General features: G+C 42.0%; 2 protein-coding genes across 2 annotated transcripts; both read right to left on the bottom strand.

The window, feature by feature from the left end:
- Positions 1 to 4,584: 4,584 nt before the first annotated feature.
- LOC121606136 (eosinophil peroxidase-like) lies at positions 4,585 to 10,152 on the bottom strand. The gene is made up of 15 exons (XM_041936308.1): positions 10,064 to 10,152; positions 9,780 to 9,848; positions 9,410 to 9,497; positions 9,104 to 9,279; positions 8,878 to 9,010; positions 8,400 to 8,529; positions 8,073 to 8,279; positions 7,616 to 7,976; positions 7,351 to 7,511; positions 6,981 to 7,239; positions 6,720 to 6,890; positions 6,371 to 6,608; positions 6,062 to 6,258; positions 5,928 to 5,960; positions 4,585 to 5,806 (listed from the first exon to the last, which is right to left on the bottom strand). The coding sequence occupies exons 2-15, from the start codon at positions 9,844 to 9,846 to the stop codon at positions 5,376 to 5,378; spliced, it is 2,652 nt and encodes an 883-aa protein (XP_041792242.1). The 5' UTR covers positions 9,847 to 9,848; positions 10,064 to 10,152; the 3' UTR covers positions 4,585 to 5,375.
- Positions 10,153 to 15,586: 5,434 nt separating this feature from the next.
- Positions 15,587 to 19,723, bottom strand: LOC121606138 (eosinophil peroxidase-like). Its single transcript, XM_041936309.1, has 12 exons — positions 19,657 to 19,723; positions 19,344 to 19,431; positions 19,024 to 19,199; positions 18,803 to 18,935; positions 18,404 to 18,533; positions 17,969 to 18,175; positions 17,512 to 17,872; positions 17,096 to 17,256; positions 16,727 to 16,985; positions 16,257 to 16,427; positions 15,904 to 16,141; positions 15,587 to 15,791 (listed from the first exon to the last, which is right to left on the bottom strand). The coding sequence occupies exons 1-12, from the start codon at positions 19,721 to 19,723 to the stop codon at positions 15,587 to 15,589; spliced, it is 2,196 nt and encodes a 731-aa protein (XP_041792243.1).
- Between the last annotated feature and the right edge of the window lie 4,229 nt (positions 19,724 to 23,952).

Raw genomic sequence — 23,952 nt, 5'->3', positions numbered from 1 at the left:
TTCTTGAAAATCTGTGTGTGAGGAAAGTCGTCGTTTGTCAGAGGGCCAGATCGGATCAAAACAGTTGATCCGAGGGCCAGGAAGCTCGCAGTGAACGCTGTCTTGAAGCATGAATGAGACCCTCTGCCGGGATAGAGCGTGGAGGAGGGGCCTTAGTGGCATATGGGGGACCGATTGTTGAAATGGATGCTCTCATTGGTGTAAAGTGCATCCGTTGTTTGGACTTCTGCCAGATTCAGCATCCAACCAGTGACTCTTGCAGCAAAACTTTACACGCATTAAGTTCGACGGGGGGCTGAATAAATAGAAAACACAATATTTACACCCTTTAAAGCACAAACACCAATCTGTAATGTCTTTAAACAAGAAATCTATCATTTGCTGTGAAATTGTTAGTGAAAGGTCCTCTTTGTGTGTGCGTGAGTGAGGGGAGGGGGGTTATAATAAATATTTTCCAGCCTAAAAATTGTGGACAAATGTGAACAAAAGCTTGTATTGCTTCACTAAATGTCTCATATTTATATTTGTTCATCTTTTGGGTATTTTTTTGTTAAAATTTGGGTTGAAATTCTTCTGTGTGTGCAAACTGGGCTGCGACTGGTCAGTACAGCAAATCCTGTTTGGTCTATTCATTCAAGTCAGAATTGAGCACAAGTGCGCTCTCGACAGGCGCGTATTCAGCAGCTCGACCGTCTGCTCCTTTGAGCGCAGTGATTCCGCTGAGGAGGCATCGCATCAGTGTCAGTCGCAACAATGGCCGTCTGGTTGGTCCATCAATCTCCGCCGGCAGCGGACAGGGCTGCGCTCTGATTGGCGTTTGGACCGCTGCCTGACAGTCCCCGAAATTAGTTCTTAATCAATACAACAGGCTGTCTAATCAAATTCAAAGCGGTCATGAAATCAGTTACAAATAGCACCGTTATTTGCCAAGTGATGGCATAGAGGGGGAAAAACCTAAGTAATAATTTTGGACACATTTGAAAGTTCCTTAGGATGCTGATTTCATGTGATGATTTTCATCTGAAAAGTGCACTAGCCCAAAGACAATTTCTGCTTGTCAGCAGTGTAAATTCACAGCTCTATGTTTGTGCTTAAATGATTTTCTGCGTTTTGTCTTTCGGCCTATCAAAACGAAAATAGGCCGATATCATGTTTAGGAGCCTTTCCTGCAGACGAAAAATTAATTTCCGCTCCTGTTCGTCTGGCGTTGAAAAGGAAAGTTTTTTTTTTTTTTTCCCCCAGCTCTGGATCTTTGCCCCTTACCGATACTATTGTCTCTGTGTGGAGTTTGTGCGCCTGGACAATGGATGTAAATCTCCCCCCTTGGATCCCGCCTCAACACACCATCTGCCAGCGCGGGACAAAGTCAGATGTTCCCCCAATTATGAGAGCAGTCTTGGGGAATCCTGCTGCCGAGTCTCCGCCCTGTCGCCGTGTCCCTCACACACTTCCTCTAACATGACTGACAGCTCTGCTTAACCGTGAAAAATCCATATATGATGACACACTTTATTAAATTCCTCCACTCGCTGCAAAACTTGCAGGCGGGCGTTTTGAAGTGCGTTCTTTAAAATATGTTGCTTGTGTGGATTTATGCAGAGGTGTGCCACACGCATTGCAATGCCTTGCTCAAAAACTCGGGTAATCGGCCCAGAATGATTGAATATATGCAGGAAATAATCAACACTTCCGATGCTTCCTCTGCAAACGAAAAGCAACCAAAAAGGGGGAAAAAATTGACCATTTTAAAACTCCGAATTTGACCTCACTGCATTGCAGTTTCTCGGGGAGTGTGCGGGATGGAAACCCCATTTAATCTTATAAGCCTTTAATTTGAGCAGTCGTTGCCTCAGCCTGGCAGACACCACATCAGACATCTGGATAACCAAGAACATTTCGAGTTCACATGAGTCCTTGACGCAGATCGAACAGGTTTCTGATATCAGCACATGTTTGCTTTCATTCAAGTAAATCATGTGCGCAACTTCATCCAATTTCAGAAAAACTATGCATGCTGTATTTATTTCAGAAAAAACTTTCATGTCTTTTGCCAAAAAATAGACACTCGTCACTATTATTACGCCTTCAATGAAACGTGTACAGTTTAAAAAGCCCGATTCCGCTTAATTTCTCTCAATATTCAACAGTCTTATCTTATATGTACCAACTGATATTTCATTAATTGTTTAATAAAAAGCATTAATTTGTAATACTGACAAGATTAATAGGACTGATTTAAATGAAGTCCCCCTGTCACATCCATTTGCTGTGTTTTGCAGTTGATTTCATGTTGCCGACCAACTTCAGCCCCACAGGTGCGAGCGGCCGGGCCGTGATTACCACAAGCCGCACATTTAGACTTGCTGTGTGGCTTTTCTAATTTGGTGAAGCGGAGAGCCGGGGCGAAAATGGGGGATTAGTCAAACCACAAACGTCTTTCTAATCAATTTAACCCGCTGAGACGGTCAGCCCGTGTGTTTTAGGGAGGAGGTGAGTCGGGAGGAGCGGGTGGGTGGGTGGGTGGTGGGGGGTTCAGTGACTGCTAAACCAAACAATGGGGTATCGTGTGCCGCTCGTCCTCTCCAGCATTCCCCTGCTCCCATGGGACACCCAGAGCCACTCTCTGTGGATGGCACTGTGTCCACGGAGGTCAGGAGGGGCGTGGTGTGCGTGCGCGCGCGCGTGTGTATGTGTGTGTGTTGGGGGGGTCGCTGGAGACGCAGCAGCTGGTTCCCGTCCCTCCTCCTCACTGTGTAGAAAACAACAGAGCTAATGCGACCCACACCGTCTCCTATCGATCGTCATATATTGCACGCTCGTTTTTTGTTTGCTTATTTAGGCAAAGAAGCAGATCCCCCCCGGGGAGCGTCGGCATTCGCAATTAAAGCAGAGTGGCCGCATTTAGCCTCGTTTCTTAATTTCAAAACGCATCATTTGCTGAACTTTAACAAACATTTGGATGCAACTCTAACACGAGGCCTGATGGGGTTTAAACATTTTCTTAAAGAGAAATAAATGTGATGAATTTAAGAAGGATGCAGTGCAACAACTAAAGAGGCTATGGTCAGAAAATGCATTTAAAAAAACTTGTTAGGGTCATAAATAGAAATTAAACTGTGACATAAGTCACAATATAATTGTTACCACCTGTAGTGCTTTTTCATCAGTTTAGTTTTAGACATTTTTGTCCCTCTGGTGATTTGGGCCCATGATAACTAGTTTACCTTTAACATCTGCTAAGCACAATATTCCAAACTTTGAATTAGACTCAACCTTTCACTTTCGCTGCAGACATTTTGACATGTCACCACATAAAAAGCACAGCTGTAGGTCATTTATAATACTTCTCTCTCATCCAAGTGTCCCAGTTAGTTATGTTATTTATTGTGTCAAGTGCCTGGCCCATGTTGCCTTAAAAGACACCAAAAATACTGCTGTGAAGAGCTTAAACATTTGTCAGACAAGAAGTTGGACAAAAAAACAACATTGACTTCTGTGCCAGTAAAAGTCAAGCCAGTGAGCCACTGGTGCTGAAACAGGCCCATATCTAAATGAAATGCAGCTATTCTTAAGTCATGTTGTTAATAATGCATGTGTTTTTTACTGCGATGGCATGTCAGTTCTTTCAAATAGTAAAAAATGAATATTTCTATTGTATGCAGCGATGCCTGTGATGCACATGAGAACGCAAGCTGAAATAACTCTTAAAACTTTGCAGATATCACAGCAAAGTTCGTCCTGGCTTCCATAGCTTGCATTTAACTGTTCTCTGAAAGTTATAATCGACTGGTGGGATAAAAACAACATATGAGAGGACGTCTCACCTCCTTTGATGAAGAGCTGAGCATGAATTCACTCCCACATTACAACTCAAATTGCATCCTAGCTTGCAGCACACAGATGTCCTGCAGGTAAAACCCACCAAAGCTGGTTTCATCATTCCATCTGCTAAACTTTTAGCCGCCTGCTGACATCACTTAATGATTGCATGATTTTTATGATCTGCATAATTTGTTATTACTATAATCTAAATGTTGCTTCAGAGAAAGTGATTGTCTTGCCTTCCTGCTGTGGAAAAAAAAAACCCGACCAACTAATGAACTGTGTTTGTCCCAGATGGCTCATGAGAAGGTTTGTGGTGAAATAAAATTCTTACATAAAGAAATTGTAGACAAAACATAAATAAAATCCTTTCTGAACAATCTCTCCCTTAATTTGATTCCAAGAAATCAACTTATTTTGCTCCTCTGCTTTGCTTTAACTGAAACTATTACAAAGTTTAAAACTGCATTTGTTTAAAGGAAAGATTAAACTTTATGATTTTTGCATGATACCACAAATCAATAAATCAATAGTTCAACTTGAGAGGCAGCAGTATGTCCTATGTGCAGAGAAGTAACTGTGCTTCACTCAAATATTAGGATTGAGCCCACCTTGCTGTCCTTAAAAAAAATTGTATGTCAGTGCCATCTACTGGTTTGCTCCAGAACATCAACTGTGATTTTTTTGGTTCTGCAAACAAGCATGTTTTTCATCTTCGGAAGTTTTATTTTATAGCATCATCAATTTCATTCAGAGGCAGAGGACCGACAAACATTTATTAATGTTAAAATGACTACAAGTCTTACACTCAAACTCTGGACAAACAAATGTGTGTTCCACAAATTACGCCTATTACATTTGCAGTTTATTTAAAGATTACCTGCTGGTTTACATCCATTTACCAGATACAGGCAGTAAAAATGTTCTCTTCTGGACACTTTCCAGAAGAGGCAAAGACAAATCAAGAAGACAGTAAAATGATTCATTCAAAAGAAAAAGAGAAAGTAATAAATATCAAGTGAATGGTCTTCGCATTGTTTTTCAGTCGAAGATCAAAAGAAGAATACATAGAGTAAGTTTTACGTTTCTTGTGCAGATATCAGTCCTTTATGGATATTCCTTCATTCAATACAAAGCTTTATTTAAACATAGTGAAGTCATAGTCATAATGCCACAGGTTTTCAAACATTATGTTTTGCCGTCAGCAAGATCCACGACAAAAAATGTCAATTTTAAGATGTTATTTGGCCTGTAGCTGCTTTAGAGAGATTCATAATTCCTACTGGTACATAGAGATTGGTGACTTCAGCAAACGCTCAGCAGAGCTCTACTTTGAAGGTCAGATCAGAGTCATTTAGAGCACCTGTGTGGGAGTCCAGATACTTTGTTACTTGTGCAGTGTAGGAGACTGTACTGCAATGTGGAAAGTGGGATTATCTCACCCTATTGGCAGCATTTAAATGATGCACATAAGACCAGGTAACAGGTCAAAATAGCCTTTTGGCAGTGCTTTAAGGATGTTGTGGGTCAACAGCTGTATCAAGGACAGTCGCCTACTCAGTGAACAGCAGATGCCCTGAGAAGAAGCTTTCCTTGGTCAGACCATTCTTACCTTGGTTGGCCATCAGCCAGACCTTGTCTCCCTTCGCAAGCTTAATGAACGTGCTGCCACTAGCTGTGACGAAACCGCTCTGTTGGGAGGTGAATGAGTGCAGAATCACCTTGTTCTCATGCACCAGATCCACACTAGCATCGACCTGGTTTATGGAACAGAAGAATTCGAACTCATACACACCTGGAATCTCACAGGTAAAATACCCTGTCCGGGTGTCATAGCTGTTCTGTTCATTGTAGATGACTTCACTGAAGATGATGGGAACACCACTTTTGGGGAAGCTGGTGTTCAATCGCACAGAGAAAGCAACCTTGGCCTCTGTGCTAGGAGATCCAGAGGGGCCCATCAGATGACGTGGTCCTCTGGGTGCTGTGCAAATAAGAGTAGAATTATACCAACAGAATCGTACCATTGTAGTATTCTAAAGTAATGATTTTAGTATATCAATTTCAATATGTATAGATTATAGCACGGGAAGTCTTGTATTCACCTGATGATCCTGCAGGTGCAGCTGAATTATTTCCTGAGGTAAATTAAAGGGACATTTCAGTATTAATACTCTAATGTTGGCACTGGTCTTCTTCAGTCAACTGTGTGAGAGAGGATTCAAAGAGATCAACTCACCATCCTCCTTCCATGGACTGAGGTCAAAGGCCGGGATGTCGGTACATGCAGTGTAATTGGAGCTGGTCATGTATTGGAAGGGCTGCTCTGGTACTTCAATGATACCAGTGTTGTCACAGATGATGCGGGAAAGTGACGTCTGCTTCAGGGACTCCCTCTGGGCCTCAGTGAAGACTCCCTCGTTCTCCCACCAAAGTCTAAAAGCCACAGTTTGTTAATGTTTAAAAGTGTGGCTATCACAACTAGGTTCACGTCTTTAGTACATGTCAGTCAATTATAGAATTTGAGGTCCGCCTCCTGTCTGCTTACCGGTCTCCCTGGCGGATCCTCTGGAACTGAGTGGAAATCAGGCAAGCAAACAGGGGTCCCACTCTTCCTCCAGGGACAAATGGCTCAGCCACTCCTCCCAGCCACACGTCAATGTTATCAGGTATGCTGTAGAGGTCCAGAAGTTTAGTGGCTAGATCTGTGTTGTTCATCACTTTAGCCAGCTCTGTCAGGTTTTGTGGTTGTGACAGACCACAGAACTGCCGCCATTTGTTGTAGCCTAAGAAGGGGCAAATAGCATGAAAATGTTGCTGGAAAAGTCTCAATATGTCTGCAAAATCCATCCTAAATATAAACAATACATAGGTACATATAAAGACTAAATAAATACCAGGGAGTCCGTGGTCTCTGCCTCGCTGCATGTTGAGAGAGGCCAGATCCAGCGCCAACTCAGTGGAGAATTCAAACAGCCGTTCCCTCAGCTCGTCAGTCATCATGTGATCCTGCGTGTTCAGCTTGGCCTTGCGACCCACCAGCCCTCTCAGGATTGGGTCCAAACCACCTGAGGAGCACAAGAAATAACATGATTTTGATCAATTGCATTCATTATTTGTTTTGGAAAGAACAATTGAGTTAAAGGTCTTGGCCATACCCTCAAAGACAATCCTCCATGGTGTGAAGAAGGCCTTGTGCAGCAGTGGGCTGGGGAAATCAGGGTGCTCCTGGTAGTTCTCATTAAGACGAAACATGAAAGGCTGAACCATCAGATGGGCAAAGCGGTAGGCAGCTGTGGCAAACACATTGGAGATGCTGGGGTCCACGTTTTCATTATAGCCAGGGTAGGTGGACAGCTGCTTGGCAACAAAGTCTGGACCAACAATGTGGAGTAAATAGTCTCTGAAAGTGAGAACCTGAGAGACAAAAAAATGCACTGAGTTAACTGAACCATGCAAAGACATACCACCCAACCCTTCTACCATGAATCCATCCCTGCAGTCCATGCAGCCAGGACCCTCTCTGACCTGGAAGTATCCTCCCATGATCTTTCGAGCCTCCTGGTAGAGTCTCTCTCCGTCCCAGTGAGGATTGATTTCGGCCAGAGCACGTGCCAGTCGGTTGTGCTCGCGCAGCAGCAGTGTGTGTAAAGAGGTCAGGCCGATGTTCTCATTGGACCGCTCGTCACCTGAAAAAATCACATCAAATGAGGAAAAGAATGCTTTCTGCACTGTGTGATGCTTAGAATTAACTTTTGACGATTGTATGTCAAAGGTTTTTGCCGCTACTTACCAGCAAGGAAGCAGGGCACCTCCTCAACATCAACGTCATTAGTGATGCGGGCTCGTGTGGTGCACATGTTGGCACTCATGTTGGTGAAGGGCAGGAGCTCACGGCCGTTGTCAGTGAACATTGTGTTGACCTTCAACAGGCCCTTATCTGAGGAAAGGTCCCGCAGGAACCTAGCTTTGGTATCTTCTGCACCGTACACCTGGCCTACATCGATGAAAGCTGTGAGGGAGTTCATCTGCTGGCGGACATTGCTCGCGCCAAAGATGTGGCCTGTGTTGCCAGAACCACAAGCTGCTGCTGAGCGGAAGAAGGGTATGCACTCTTCTGATTTTCTGCCAAAGCGGGGGTCTTGCCTGGGAATCTGTGTGGATGACAGGAAGCAGTTTGCATACTGGGTGAGTACATTTGCACTTAAGCTGTGTTTATGTCTTTCCTTGTGTGATGTAATGAAACTGACCTCAATGGGGAAGCAGGGCTCTGTGCGCTCACAGCTCTTGTCACAGTCAATGCCGTTACTGAAGGAGCGGATGACGGGAGAGTGAGGGGTGAAGGTCAGGTCGTGGTCCGTCCACTGGCCGAAGATTGTCACCAGGTGAGTGTAGAGCGGGTCGCTCTCCACTTGAGAGTTTGCTGTGCGCAGAATACGGTTGGACACTGCTCTTACCTGGAGAAAGGAAGCAGACAATGAGCACCCCAATGAAAGAACTTGGACAACTACAAGTGCTGCTTTCTCTCTGGTCATTTGCAGTTTGTCTGGCAAAGATAATAATCTGAAGTACATTACCAAAGGAAGAACTCGTCTATTGACTCTCCTTCTGCGGTCCCAGCCTTTAGGCAGAGAGATGTCATCCTGGTACTCAGCATGGAGCCAGCGGGTGAAAGCTGTGTTGGAGGATCCCCAGCGGGTGTTTTTCCTAGACAGGAGAAACAAATCCAGTATTTTACTCTGTTAATCTTCTATGTCTTCAAGATGACTTTCATGGAACTTTGCATTTATTGAATGTTTTTTACAGAGCAAAAGGAACATAAGGAAAAGAATGGGGGGCAACATACAACAAAGGGCAAAAGCCAAACCCCAAATCAGGGAACATCATAATTAGTACCAATTAGGCATTTTATTGTTGCAAATAAGAATTAGCTGCACAGTTATTATTAAAGATAAGACAAGACAAGACAAGATAAGATAAGATAAAATAAGATAAGACAAGATAAGATAAGATAAGATTAGACTTCATTAATCCCCAGGAAGTTGGAAGTCTCACCTGTTGTTGCAGACGCTGCTTACAGTACGAAACTTGTTTAAATTTGGAGTTGCCGCGCAAGAAGGGACACGATGTCGGGGAGAGCAGCCGGTCAGGTCAGCAATGACCTGCAGGTCCTCCTCAGAGATCAGGTCTGATTAACACAAGCCAAAAATAAGCAACTCAGCTGTAGCCAATTTACAAATATTTGTGGAGAAGGTTCAGAGAATCTGTGAAGGCTACTCACCTGTGGCATTGATGGAGCGTTTCTGACGTCTTTCCAAAGACCTCTTGACCAGTTTCACAGCATTATCCATGTAGTCAGCAGCCCGCACAGCAACACGGGTAAACCCAACAGGCTGCTTCAGCAACCGCAGGACGTCTGAAGGGTTCGCTGAATTCCTCCTCACACGATGAAGACTCCTGCGTTGTGTACACACGTCAGATATCTTCATTCAGATTATCTTCAGTAACAGTTTTATGAATCTTTGTTGCACCATTTTTTCGAACACTGAAGAATTGATTTGACAGTTCAACAGGTTTGTACACTCACTCTCTTCTGGAGTACTCATAAGCTGAGTCCACATTGGCTTTAGCTGCCATCACTGCCTCTTCAATGAGACTCCTGCTCAAACGAGATTCTGACAGCAAAAAACACATTTTGTTTGACTGACTGAGGGTTCACGCTTAACACAGATGTTTTTGGTGAGTGCATTTCTGACATGATCTTTTTAAGGTTTCATTCATCCCACACAATTACAGCATTTTGCAAAGTATTTTCTAGAACACTTTGAGAACTCATAAAGTCTTTTTTAAATGAATGGAAAGATAATAGCGGTGGATGAGATTGTTTTAAATCATTTAAATGATAAATGCATCTAAAACTATTCTAAGTAAGGTGATAGAGGTGGTACTGTACTCACCAGTGTTCACCTGGTGCTGCGAGCACAGGTAAAGACCTGCAGCCAGCAGGCACAGAAACCCGTTCATATCTACAAAAAAGACAAATATTCCCCAGTCACATAGAATTCAAACCTGTATAATATTTCACAACTTTTTAAACAAATACTTAAAAATACAATGCAAAAACAAATACAATTCAATCTGATCTGTTATTATTATTATTGCCTATATACTGTAGCATGTCAACTGCATTTATTTTGTGAAATTAAACAGCATATAGAAGGTTAAAAATTTGGAAATGAACCTGAGAAAAACGTGAAGCTCTTTCCCTCCAATGTTCTGCAGCACCTGAACTTCCAGCTGCTGTCAGGTGTCAGTGCTGCTCATGATCGACCTCTCGCTTTTTATAGAGGCGAGTGACGCGTCACTCCGCCACATTGACTGTCAGGAATTCTGCGCATACAATGAATACATATTTTCTTATCCTGTTCCTTCTCTTTAGCATCCTGTTGAGCAACCGCACAGAAGTGCGCTACTCACGGAAACGGCAAGCCGTTGCATTGAGTTTAAAACACACTCACGGAAGGTCAGCGTCGGTCTTATATATGATAAGATGTTTATCTCGCTTTCTCTGGTTTATCCGTCGTTAGAAGGAGGAAGTTGAGGTGAAGCAGAAGAAGCAGCCGTCAGGAAGAATGCAATCGAAATTCTGGTTTGAAAAAAATCAGACAAAAGAGCAAAAGCTGTGCACACCTGTGGGTCGACAGGTGTCGGAGAGGACATAACAGAACGCACCGGCCACGGCACACCGTGCAGTGCCGAACTGCATGGTTCAGGTGTTTTCTGTGTATGGGGTCATAAACTGTTTCTTGCCTACATTGCAGGCCCGTGGTGCCATGATGTGATTAAATGATGCTTGTTTGATTATATGAGTGATGTTCGTGTGTACAGCGACCTGATTGGTCGGTGCGGCTGCGGTTTCGACTCCAGTATTTAAGACGGTCTCTCCGTGTACCGAAACGTCCTTATCGTAAAAAATGCTCTCCAACTGCACCTCTTTATGCGTCATAATTATCGGCGCGCATTTGGGCTGTTTTTGTTTTGTTTTGCTCTGCATAAAGTGTTTGATTAGTCTGCAAATGCACACAGTTCGTCCCATCCTCACATACAAGTATTGGGTTATTTTTAACCAAACTTGCATCATGTCTGAAGCCAGATTAACGCTTTAATGGGATATGTTGAGCCTAAAGCCAGAGTTGGGCTGTGCAGTCCGTTTTACACTGCTGATATTGCAGCTAATAGAACACTGATTGATTTGACTATTTTATTCAAGCAATACAATTAACTTTAATTTGTCCAGTTATTTCCATATATATCCTTCATTGGGGGGCAAAGGCAGACCTAAATGCAATTCTTGAGTGTAATGTTTAAATTTTAAAATAATTTTGTGTCAAACTTCACCTTTGAGAGCGTGAGAAACAATCAGGACTGATTGGTGAAATAGATATCATCTTACGAATTCACACTTTCTGTCGGCGTTCCTCGCTTGCCTTGTCTGCAGCATGGGTGTTGCTTTTTTGTTGCAATCAAGTTTTATATTCTTCACAGTTCTCCATTATCACGACCTGCTGTTCTTGACAGAAGCAGGCATCGTGCGACCGACAGCTGTGTATTCTGTGTGGAAGATGAGTCCTTTTTTATACAGACTCACAGAGCCTGATGAAGAAAACCTGAGTTAACGAAGAAAGTTAATAACCACCAATAACCGTGGTACCTTTTGTCTCTGACTGGCTCTGTAGAACTCGCCTCGTAGTGCACCTGACGAGATTACATACAATTAATAAATAAAGCTTTTGCACGACACTAAGTTTGTTGACATAAAGCTGTTATTTCATCTCTAATTTTAATTTTTAGTTTCTACTGTTGTTGTTCGTTTTTATTTATTTCTAAAACAAATCTCTGGAATTTGACGTATGAATATTGTGCATTTCTTCAACACCCAATAGCTGGGACGCTTCAGTGCAATCACAGCGTTTGCTTTTGTTTTGGAAACGGGACTTGATATAATCATGATGTAAGCAGAATAGAGTTGTAATCTTTTCGTGCAGTTGAACAAACAGTAGCTCAACAACAGATGTGTCAGGTGTCTACAACTTCCTGGAGTGGAAGGTTTGACAGGTTTTTGAGAAGTCGCACAATGCTTTGAACCAGTGTTACGTAAAAACACAAGCCCATCATATTTTGCTTTGGACATAATAATGACTGTTTATCCGCCTTTAAACGTTTATTGGATCCTAAACAAAAAAAAAGGAATAAAAGCGATCAAATATAGAAAAAAAACACACGTCATGTTGCACGATTTCCAACCGTCTGCAACACGGAGTTGTGCTCTTTTCAGTGGGAAAAGCGAAATGGCATTAAATCTCTGCACACATGTCACGCAAGCTTAGTTTCGCTAATTATAGGTTATGCTCCCCACACACACTCTCATAAAATGAGCGACAAAATATTCTGATTTATTAAAAAGCAAAAAAGAAACTTTAGTATTAAATGTGCTTTTTACAAACGCAATGCTAATTCAAAGACAAGAATCAATCATTGTTTGCTACAAATAGGTGTGTGCGCGCGTGTGGCATTGTGCATGACGGCTCAAGGCCACACAGTCATGGTTCGCAGGAACACTTGAATAGAGAGTTGTCAGCAATGTTGTCTGTGACCTCTACTCTTCCTTCTGACAAGTCAAAATGTGTCCTGTGAAACAGGCCTCTCTCCATCTGAGCTGAAAAACAGCCACATCCAGTCAGTGGCGTTATATAAGCCTTAATTCTGGGGAGGGGGCACAATTAGAGCAGGGGGTTTGGGGGTCCCTTCCCAAAAAAAAAGACAAAATAATGATGCAATTTCCTGCAATTTGACAAATATATTTAAAGACCATTGGGGGGTTATTTTAAAACTTCACTAAAATCAGTTTCTGTAGTGCAGTGATCCCTCACTTCATATGAGGGGAACAATTGTATATTTATCTTGGTTGTTGAAAATGACACTTTTTCACTCCTTTCTCCTCAACCTTCTACACTGATGCCACTATTCTTGAACAAGAGCTGAATTTATTTGCTTCACCCTAAAATTTGAGGAGCATAAATTCACATAAAAAGACTATTTCCTCAATGAAAATTGATTTACAGGACATAGATAATGAAGCCACAGATGAAAGGAAACTGCCAGCAGCTTTTATTCATTTTTACCTGCTTCACACAGATCAGCAACTTAAACTGCCTGTTCACCATCATCATCCCTTGATTGGTCTGAAATGGTCATGAAAGAGGGAATAAATCTTTTAATTTAATCTATATACATTTCCATGGGGGAAAAAGTGCTTACTCACTATAAATCTCACCGTAGGTAAACACTATCACCCTCCTGACTGAGGACAGGGCTGCAGCTTTCTGTCATTAAAAAAATAATAATAAAATGCAGTGTTGGGCATTAAATCTCACTGTCTTTGCATAGATGTTACCTTTGTTCTATATACTGTTTGGTCACTCGCGGGTGTATGGGTGGCAGTCAGTGATTTATTAATTTATCAGGGGAGGATGGCTTAAACGCTAACCCAACAATAATAACCCTAACCCAATTTAATCCTACAGTAAAAACTATATCTGTGGTCATGTCTCGCCTAAAATATCTTTTTACAGAGCTTGCTTGGTCTGTTGTGTGTTTTCAGCAGCACAGATGCAACTGAATGATCACAAAAATATTCTAGGGACATGACAGGAATGCTGCAGGCAGCAGTGTGTCTTTATGATCCTCGTTCTTTTGATCATGAAGGTGGCATTAGTCTGTAGCGTGTATAGGCTACAAACTAGTATAGAATTGAGTATTTATAGTAGATAGTTGATAGAATATTATAGATCCAAGACAAAATGAACATCCATCTGACCTTAGATAAAGGATCAATGAGTCCAGCAGACAAGACTATCGTATTTAACTAAACAACTCAGTCTGCCCCTGCATGCTTTGTGTTGCCAAGGGATGGAGAGAGGGGGTGGCAGGTTTATCAGGGGGATGTATTTTGGTCATTTCACTAACAAGGGGGATTGCGTGCCCCCTCATACACCTTCAAACTATTTACTGCTGGTTGGTCTTTTTGGCCTTTTTGAATGAAGTCAGGAACCTTCTATAAGATCCCAATATATGTATATCTACATATGTATGTACAACTTTTGATTTTGTGTTTTTGTTATTTTTATTTCTACTGCCTTTGTTATTGCTATTGCTATCAAGCGTTTGCTGCCTGTAACACTCTAATTTCCCCAGCAGGGGATTAATAAAGTTTTTTTCTTATCTTTTCTTATCTTATCTTATCTTATTTTATACATATGTCGCAATATCAGCTTACAGAAGTTAAGGGTAAGGACGGTGAGGTTCAGTTGACAGGCAGGTTTGTACACATTGTCTGGAGTCATAAGGTGTGGTTGTAGCTATTCTCACGCCAGTAAGGTAAACATATAGATGACAGCTCCAAACTGTATATGTGTTGACTTATAGCCCACATTTTCTGAGGTTATAGTCCACGCAGTAATTCACACTAAACAACTAATGAGCTTGTTGGACATTGACTGTGAGGGTGAGAGTGATCTTTATGTTACACTGGGAAATGTTGAGTTGATTCACTGGAAGGGTCATCTCACCTTTGAGAGCCAAGTGGTGAAGCTCCGGGCTTTAAAAGGTACACGCAGTTAAGTTCATTTCATTAGCCACAAAATTCAACTGCTGTCTGATCAACATCTTTATTGACCACTATAAATCCTGAATACAGGTTTAAAATGTGTGTCACACTACTGAGGTTATTTCACATGGATTCTTTAAAGAAGAACACCACATGATGAAAGATTTCATGAAGCATGGCTGGTTTTGATCACACTGTTGGTTGTTTTTAAAGAGATTTCAATACTTTTTAGAAACAGATAGATTCTGATCAGTAGATCAGAAGATGCTTGTCCCTCAAGCCTTTATTGATAAAATCTTTAAGAACTCAATTTATGACACAGAGCAAGATCAAATAAGTTGATCAGTGGGTCAGTGTATTTTGATTTGACTCTTATATACTGATTATTATTACATACTATTTTTCTTACATGTTATCATTATTATATTTCAATATTGTGCATATGAAGCCAGTTTGAGCCTTGTATGCTATGTAGTGCATGTACTTTCTCCTGGCCCCATGTTGCACAGTACAACACCAAAAATACTGCTAAAAACATTTGAGGTAATGATGTAATGATGTAAATAAACTGTTAAGACAAAATAAAACATTATATAATATAATATAATATAATATAATATAATATAATATAATATAATATAATATAATATTATATTATATTATATTATATTATGTTATGTTATATTATATTATATTATTCCACATAATATTTTTGAAAAACGCACATCTTGCAATGTACACCATTTATCAGAATTATCAGATACAATTATCAGATAGCTAACAGTCATTTGCCAGTCATAAAAAATTTTAAGTTTAAAGAGGCTAAAAATTAAATAAAAAGGGTTTGAAAATATCAGAGCACTGGTAGAAAGTTGCACTTTTCAGCAGTTAATCAAAGAAGTGTCTTCTCTTTCATTTAAATTAAAAATGCAGGTGAACTGCATAAGGAAAATTATTTTATTTGAGACAACAAAGCAGGCAAACATTCAAAATCACACTATGACACAAGTTTTAAACACTGTCGTTGTGAGGAAGTCATGTAAGTCAATTGTGGAAAGGTGAGCTGTAGCTATTGTTTGATCACCACAGTGATGATTTCTAGTCAATATTCTCCTTCCATGGACTGAGGTCAAAGGCCGGGATGTCGGTACATTTAATGTAATTGGAGCTGGTCATGTACTGGAAGGGCTGCTCTGGTACTTCAGTGATGCCAGTGTTGTCACAGATGATGTGGGAAAGTGACGTCTGCTTCAGGGACTCCCTCTGGGCCTCAGTGAAGACTCCCTCGTTCTCCCACCAAAGTCTAAAAGCGACAGTTTGTTAATGTTTAAAAGTGTGGCTATCACAACTAGGTTCACGTCTTTAGTACATGTCAGTCAATTATAGAATTTGAGGTCCGCCTCCTGTCTGCTTACCGGTCTCCCTGGCGGATCCTCTGGAACTGAGTGGCAATCAGGCAAGCAAACAGGGGTCCCACTCTTCCTCCAGGGACAAACGGCTCAGCCACTCCTCCCAGCCACACGTCGATGTTGTCAGGATTGCCGTAGAGGTCCAGCAATCTCTTGGCCAGTTGACCATTTTTCAGCACTTTTGCCAGCTGTTTCTGATTTCGTGGTTGTGACAGCCCACAGAACTTGCGCCATTTGTTGTAGCCTTAAAAAGAGGCACACGTTTTGAAGATGTTGCAGTGATAAAGGTGCTTTATGATCTGGCACGTCTGCATAGGCAAAAATCTAGACACAAGACAGAAAATTAATTAGAGTAATACCAGGGAGTCCGTGGTCTCTGCCTCGCTGCATGTTGAGAGAGGCCAGATCCAGCGCCAACTCAGTGGAGAATTCAAACAGCCGTTCCCTCAGCTCATCAGTCATCATGTGATCCTGCGTGTTCAGCTTGGCCTTGCGACCCACCAGCCCTCTCAGGATTGGGTCCAAACCACCTGAGGAGCACCAGCAATTTAAGTTGGACTTTGTAAAAAAAAAAAATATATATATTATTATTAAATTAAGCTATAACTGCTAATGCTGCGGAGCCCACTGAGAATCATGACCCAATTCACATTCTTTCATTGAGGAACTAAACAAGCACTGACCGAAATGGATGGGTCGCATGGATGGCAATCCTGAATCAGTGCTAGTATATGTACAGTATATCATAGCTTGTAACAGTTGCATCTGATTGTTCTGGAGTCTCTCTGTCCAGTATGTGGTGCAGTGGCTAATATAATCCTGGTGATACCCTCAAAGACAATCCTCCATGGTGTGAAGAAGGCCTTGTGCAGCAGTGGGCTGGGGAAATGACGGTGCTCATGGTACTTCTCATCAAGACGAAACATGAAAGGCTGAACCATCAGATGGGCAAAGCGGTAGGCAGCTGTGGCAAACACATTGGAGATGCTGGGGTCCACGTTTTCATCATAGCCAGGGTAGGTGGACAGCTGCTTGGCAATGACGTCTGGACCAACAATGTGGAGTAAATAGTCTCTGAAAGTGAGAACCTGAGAGACAAAAAAGGCACTGAGTTAACTGAACCATGCAAAGACATACCACCCAACCCTTCTACCATGAATCCATCCCTGCAGTCCATGCAGCCAGGACCCTCTCTGACCTGGAAGTATCCTCCCATGATCTTTCGAGCCTCCTGGTAGAGTCTCTCTCCATCCCAGTGAGGATTGAGTTCGGCCAGAGCACGTGCCAGTCGGTTGTGCTCGCGCAGCATCAGTGTGTGTAAAGAGGTCAGGCCGATGTTCTCATTGGATCGCTCATCACCTGGGAAACAAAGCAGACAACGGCTTTTAATACTCGCAGTTAAAGGTTGTGTTACCTACCGCGTAAGCTGTCTACTATGACAACTACAATGTGCGACAAATTTTTTGCGACCTTCAAAAAGTTCATTGATTATACTTGAGCTCCAAAACCTTGAATATGTAAAAAAAAAATGAAACTTCTGTGAGCACTGTGTAATTTTGAGATGACAGCACACTGATGTACAAAGTGTTAGACCCACTGCAAGTTGCCACCCACCAGCAAGGAAGCAGGGCACCTCCTCAACATCAACGTCATTAGTGATGCGGGCTCGTGTGGCGCACATGTTGGCACTCATGTTGGTGAAGGGCAGGAGCTCACGGCCGTTGTCAGTGAACATTGTGTTGACCTTCAACAGGCCCTTATCTGAGGAAAGGTCCCGCAGGAACATAGCTTTGGTATCTTCTGCACCGTACACTTGACCTACATCGATGAAAGCTGTGAGGGAGTTCATCTGCTGGCGGACATTGCTCGCGCCAAAGATGTGGCCTGTGTTGCCAGAACCACAAGCTGCTGCTGAGCGGAAGAAGGGTATGCACTCTTCTGAGTTTCTGCCAAAGCGGGGGTCTTGCCTGGGAATCTGTGTGGATGACAGGAAGCAGTTTGCATAATGGGTGGGTGAATTTGGACTTAAGATGTGTTTATGTCTTTCCTTGTGTGATGTAATGAAACTGACCTCAATGGGGAAGCAGGGCTCTGTGCGCTCACAGCTCTTGTCACAGTCAATGCCGTTACTGAAGGAGCGGATGACGGGAGAGTGAGGGGTGAAGGTCAGGTCGTGGTCCGTCCACTGGCCGAAGATTGTCACCAGGTGAGTGTAGAGCGGGTCGCTCTCCACTTGAGAGTTTGCTGTGCGCAGAATACGGTTGGACACTGCTCTTACCTTCAGACAGGAAGGGGACAATGAGCACCTTGATGAAAGTAGTGCATGTGAGAAAATACCTTAAGAATCACTGCAGATGTGATTAGATGTTCAGCTTGTTATTACTGTATATTGTTCAGTACTGATCGCTTTCTCCACCTCCTCATGAGCTCAATATATGCTGTACATTTACGGTCAACCTTTGTGCAACACATAGTATACTTTAAATAGAATAGGGAAATGTAGTACCAAAGGAAGGATTCGTCTGTTGACTTTCCGTCTAGGGTCCCAGCCTTTAGGCAGAGAGATTCCATCCTGGTACTCAGCAGGGAGCCAGCGGGTGAAAGGTGTGTTGGAGGATCCCTGGCGGCTGTTTTTTCTAAGCAAGAAAAGATAATCCTTTATTTTTCTTTGTCTTCCGTGTGGGTGTTCTAAAGACAGCACATACTAGTCTTTGACAAGTCTTTCTGCCAACAACAAATGCCAGCAACATCTTAAACTAATTGCAAAATGATGGGACAAAAGAGTCAGACAACTGATTCAATTTGGCCCCAGGGAAAAAAACATTTAAGCAGTCAATTCACTGTAGACATACTTGTCACTGGTTTGCCCATTAAGCTCAGAGTTGCTACTTAGCGGCTGCCTCACCTGTTGTTGCAGACGCTGCTTATAGTGCGAAACTTGTCTAAATTGGGAGTCGTCTTGCAAGAAGGGACACGATGTCGGGCAGAGCAGCCGGTCAGGTCAGCAATGGCCTGCAGGTCCTCCTCAGAGATCAGGTCTGATTAACAGAGGCAAGGAATGGAGATGTTAGCTTTGACCTAAAGCCACTTGTATGACAATTCAAAGGATATATTTTGCATACACACCTGTGGTATTGATGGAGCGTTTTTGATGTCTTTCCAAAGACCTCTTGATCAGTTTCACAGCATTATCCATGTAGTCAGCAGCCCGCACAGCAACACGAGTAAACCCAGCAGGCTGCTTCAGCAACCGCAGAACGTCTGAAGGACTCGCTGAGTTCCTCCTCACACGTTCAATGCTCCTGCGTTGTATAAACAGGTCAGATTAATGAGCACAAGCAGCAAGCGTGTTATCGCTGTGAATGTATTTCATTCATTGATGTTGTGCTGTTTTTTGTCTGTCACTGCAGAACTTGTGCAGGAGTTCAGCAGGTTTGTACACTCACTCTCTTCTGGAGTACTCATAGGCTGAGTCCACTGTGGCCTTGGCTTCAGTCACAGCTTTTTCAATGGCACTTCTGCTCAAACGTGGTTCTGAAGGCAAAATTAATTTTCTCAGTGTCTCTTCAAATTACATTTTTTTTTCAATAGGTCACTGAAGTTGACTTGGTTGTCAACATCAATTCAGTAATTTCAGCAAAGCACTATTTTTAATATACAGTAAGTTTAAACTCATTTGTTTATCTGTGATCTTCTTTTTGCTTTTTTTTAATCTTAATATCAAAAGATATGGTTGAAATTGATAGAGGTCATACTCACCAGCATCCACATGGCTTTGCAAACCCAGGTAAAGACCTGCAGCCATCAGGCACAAAACCCACTTCATCTCTAAAAAAAAGCAAATGTATTCCTGTTTTATTCACCGATCAAATAAATAATAAATATATGCAAGATAGTTGCCTGAATGTGAACAACTACTTCGCAAGTGTGAAGAAACACGATCCGAAAGTTAAAACGTTAGTCAAGGTCCCTGACCACAGTACCTGTGATGTCCTGCAAGTCACAGTTCGTTCCTCCAGCTGCGGTCAGGAGTCAGTGCCTTTTACAGCATATTGTCCTCTGTATATATAGTATTTTCTGTGGCAGGAGACACCCCTTGGCGACCCCCTGGGGTGTCTATGAGCAAGTTTTAGCAGAAATTAACATGTTTAACAGGAAACTAAAAACCTGCACTGGCCAGCATTCAGTGACCTGTTCACAGAGGTCACTCTTTTCCACTACAGTGTTTTCCTCCAAGACCAGCAAACACACATACAGCTCATGTATATACACTGAATCATTTCGTATTGGTGAAGGATGCTCGGGCGCCTAAGTGTGAACTTCTGTCAAATGAACTAAGTGTGACTCTGCTCGTATGGACTTACTTTGAGAACCAGCACCATATCATTTACTGCGAGTGCATAATGTTGCCTCTCTGGCCAACATCCCAGTGCCCCACAGTTTGTGTCATACTTCTAATATCCACCTGCAATACATACCAGAGATTTTACCAGGACAGAATCACCAAAAGAAAACAAAATAAGTCATTCCAAATCTATGATAAAACTATCCCATCCTTTTTTTAAATTAAGTTACAGCTCTACATGTCATGCACAACATTACTAATCTGAAATGTTTTGATGCATGAAGAAGGGCCCCTAAGGTTTTCTGCAATTAGCTGTTGAGTTGTTCTGCAGGGCACAACTAAAACCTTTAGTGAAGCAGCTTTTAGCTCTCTTGCTTCAAGCCATTTGAACGACTTCAAGGACCTGAAAGCAACTGAAAATGGTGAAATCTTTAAAAGTAAACTCAGAACTGACCTTTATAGCATGTTTTTTTACTACTAATACTCGATGTTTTTCTTTACCCATGTTCTTGTTTTAACTATTTGCATTTTTTCAATTCTAATGTTATATTAGGATTTTACTTAGATGTATTTAATTCAGCACTTTATCTCAAACATTGCATGTATTAGTGTCCTGTTGTTTTCCTGTCTGTAATTCTACTTCCTCATCAGTTTGTCAAACACCTGTGAAGCACTTCTACCTAAACTAACCAGCATTAATATCTTGCTCAACTTAAGTTAGACGAGTTGAGTCTTTGTCATACAATAATATTTATACGCAAACTTTTTTGTTTTCTATCAGTCACAGTTGGATTTTATTGAGGGGAAAAAGGGCTCTTTTTTGCCACTTCCTGCACTGCATTGTAACTTTTATTTTCCCATTTTATCACTTTTATTTATTATCAGGAGAGACAAGTTAATGAAGTAAAGTTAATTGTTTAGTATGACAGCTGATATGTGATAATTAAGTCTTATCAGAGAGTCTTTGGTGCTTCGACTCCACAGGGAGATTTTGTAATTGAGGGACATCACAGCAGCAGTAAGATAAATCTCCCCATGGAGTCCAGAAACTGGTGGTGGAGGAAGCTGATGATGCCTCTGCTGAGACTGATAAAATGATAAAATCATAAAGCTGGTGAATCTGCAAAGACTGGGCGGTGATGGGGGGTGCACATAACAGCAGCATGAACACACTAAGGCAGAGAGGGACAATTGTGTTTACTGTTGATGAGAACAGCTGATGTCTCAGCTGACAGCAGCAGATAATGACAGCAAAGAAATAGTGAGTGAGGATCCTTGTAACACATCCTGTTGTCGAGTATCACAGTTTGCATACTGGTTGTGCAAAGACTGGGCGGTGATGAGGAGGTGGAGGGGTGCACATAACAGCAGCATGAACGCACCAAGGCAGAGAGAGACAATTATATTTACTGTTGATGAGAAAAGCTGATGTCTCAGCTGACAGCAGCAGATAATGACAACAAAGAAATAGTGAGTGAGGATCCTTATAACACATCCTGTTGTCGAGTATCACAGTTTGCATACTGGTTGTGCAAAGACTGGGCGGTGATGAGGAGGTGGAGGGGTGCGCACAACAGCAGCATGAACGCACCAAGGCAGAGAGAGACAATTATATTTACAGCTGATGAGAACAGCTGATGTCTAAGCTGACAGCAGCAGATAATGACAGCAAAGAAATCGTGAGACAGCATCCATGAGAGGAGTGAATGCAGGATGGTATGAGATATAAGCTACAGGATTAAGCATGTGAAATAATAGCCTTCCTCACTGGACTGTCACTAGACACACACACACACAGTGGCAGTTTGGGTACAATCTGGTCACATCTGTGGCTGTGAATAGCTAAGAGAGTAAAAGATGACCTGATTTCCAAACAACATAAAGTTAAAGATGCCATATTACTATGATATTTTTAAACAAGAGGCCCTTTTTTGTTTCTGTCTTTTACCTTTTCAAAATAACAAAAAAAGAAAAGGGCCAGAAGCAAACATTTGGTCACCTGCATGTTCAGTCCTTAGTAACACACCCTGTTGTCGAGTATCACAGCTTGTAATGGGTTTTTGTAGCCAGCTAAGAGTCTTTCAGTTCTTGTTGAGGGGATTTTCGCTCATTCTTCCTGCAAAATGATTCTAGTCCTGTGAGATTCTTGTCTCACAATTTCTATCCACTTGTTTTGCTTAAGGCTTAACGATACCACATAATGCTGAAATAATGTCACAGTGGGTTTTAGGGGTTTTAACAGACTCTAAATGCCAAAGCTCAAAACAGAGACAGGAGTAAGTTAAACAGTTTAATAAATGTTCAGCAAGTAACCAACAAGGAGTTCAATGGTGAACTGAATCTGCTAATACTGAGTCCAGGGAGCGACTGGCCGGGTTTCCAAGAAGGGCAGACAGACGAGGTCTGACGAAGGTTTGGATGATCCAAGGCAAAGACTGGCAGGGGACAGAGAAGAGCAGGTGAGCTTGGTACACCTGGGCACAAACACAAACAGAACATCAGGCAGACTGGCCATAAACAGATAGCAAGCTGACAGAGAGACTAGATACATGAAGAGATCTCACAGGAGGCAGGAGGGTCTTGATTGCTTCAGTGAGCACACCTGTGCTCAATCAGAGACGAGGCTAGCCGGACCTGTCGGCCACGCCCTGCAGTGATGCCGCTCAACTAGACAGACAGGGGAGAGACAGAAGAGACGAGAGGAGGAGAAAACACAGGAGCACAAAAAACAAAAGAAGCCAAAAATAGTGTTAAATCATAACAACAGACAGAACAGTCTTCGCACTCATCCAGGCATGTAGCCTCTCTGGTTATGTCACTTTACTGCATGACAAGCCAGTGATTAAAACAATCTGTCTGTCAAAGTGCATGTCACTTAAAAAGAGCACAAAATCATTAGAATAGTGTAAGGTGTATGAAGTCTTGTTGTTGTGTAGTCCACACAACAAGGGTGGTATCATGCTAGAATATTGATTGTTATACTAATAATGTATAAGTTTATTTCTAGTTACTGTTTAGTTTCTTATTTCTGTTACTGTTGTTCCAAATTGAATCAAAATGCTGTTGTATTTGTAAGTTGGTAATGTGACATTAAGTACTGACAGTGTTCATTAGTGCTGGAAAAAGACAAGAACTTTCTGCCAAGTTTTCACATGCTATGATTATAGGCTGTCACCAACAAAGTGGTTGCATAGCTGTGTGCCTTTCCCTTGTGTCTTACCCGCTAAACAATCGCAAAACTGCTTGAGTAAGAAACCAATTTTAAAATGAAAACATTAACCTTAAATGTAAGAAACTTTTCAAACTGAAGTTGCTGGCCTATAATGAACAGCGTGTTGTATGAAGGTGGGAATCTCTCAGCTGTTCGACGTCTTTCTCTGCTGGAATGGAAAACATGACGACTGCATGACGCTCAGTGCTGCGGGGAACTTTCTGTCTTTCTTGAGACACCTTCTGAATGTGGAGCAGTGAGTCACACTCACTTCATCGCTTCAGTTTTGTAAAGGACAGATCACAACGGAGAAATTCCCTTTCCTTTTTTGATTTCAGGTGAGGAAGAATGTCTGAAAAAAAACATATCCTGTAATCATTAGCTGATCAATGGATCTTTAGTATTTGTCTGATGATACATATATATGTATGTATGTATGTATGTATGTGTATATATATATACATATATATATACACACACACACACACACATATATACA

The sequence above is a fragment of the Chelmon rostratus genome, chromosome 5, assembly GCF_017976325.1.
Source record: "Chelmon rostratus isolate fCheRos1 chromosome 5, fCheRos1.pri, whole genome shotgun sequence".
NCBI lineage: Eukaryota > Metazoa > Chordata > Actinopteri > Chaetodontiformes > Chaetodontidae > Chelmon > Chelmon rostratus.
This window is presented reverse-complemented; position numbering and strand designations above follow the sequence as displayed.

Excerpts from the sequence above, each read along its gene's own strand:
- LOC121606136 (XM_041936308.1), bottom strand. The coding sequence starts at position 9,846 with ATGAACGGGTTTCTGTGCCTGCTGGCTGCAGGTCTTTACCTGTGCTCG. Across the intron at positions 9,011-9,103 it reads ACGCTCCATCAATGCCACAG|ACCTGATCTCTGAGGAGGAC; the intron begins GTGAGTAGCCTT and ends TGTGTTAATCAG. Across the intron at positions 7,240-7,350 it reads TCATGGGAGGATACTTCCAG|GTTCTCACTTTCAGAGACTA; the intron begins GTCAGAGAGGGT and ends TTTGTCTCTCAG.
- LOC121606138 (XM_041936309.1), bottom strand. The coding sequence starts at position 19,723 with ATGAAGTGGGTTTTGTGCCTGATGGCTGCAGGTCTTTACCTGGGTTTG. Across the intron at positions 19,200-19,343 it reads TATGAGTACTCCAGAAGAGA|GAGCATTGAACGTGTGAGGA; the intron begins GTGAGTGTACAA and ends TATACAACGCAG. Across the intron at positions 17,873-17,968 it reads AGCCCTGCTTCCCCATTGAG|ATTCCCAGGCAAGACCCCCG; the intron begins GTCAGTTTCATT and ends TCATCCACACAG.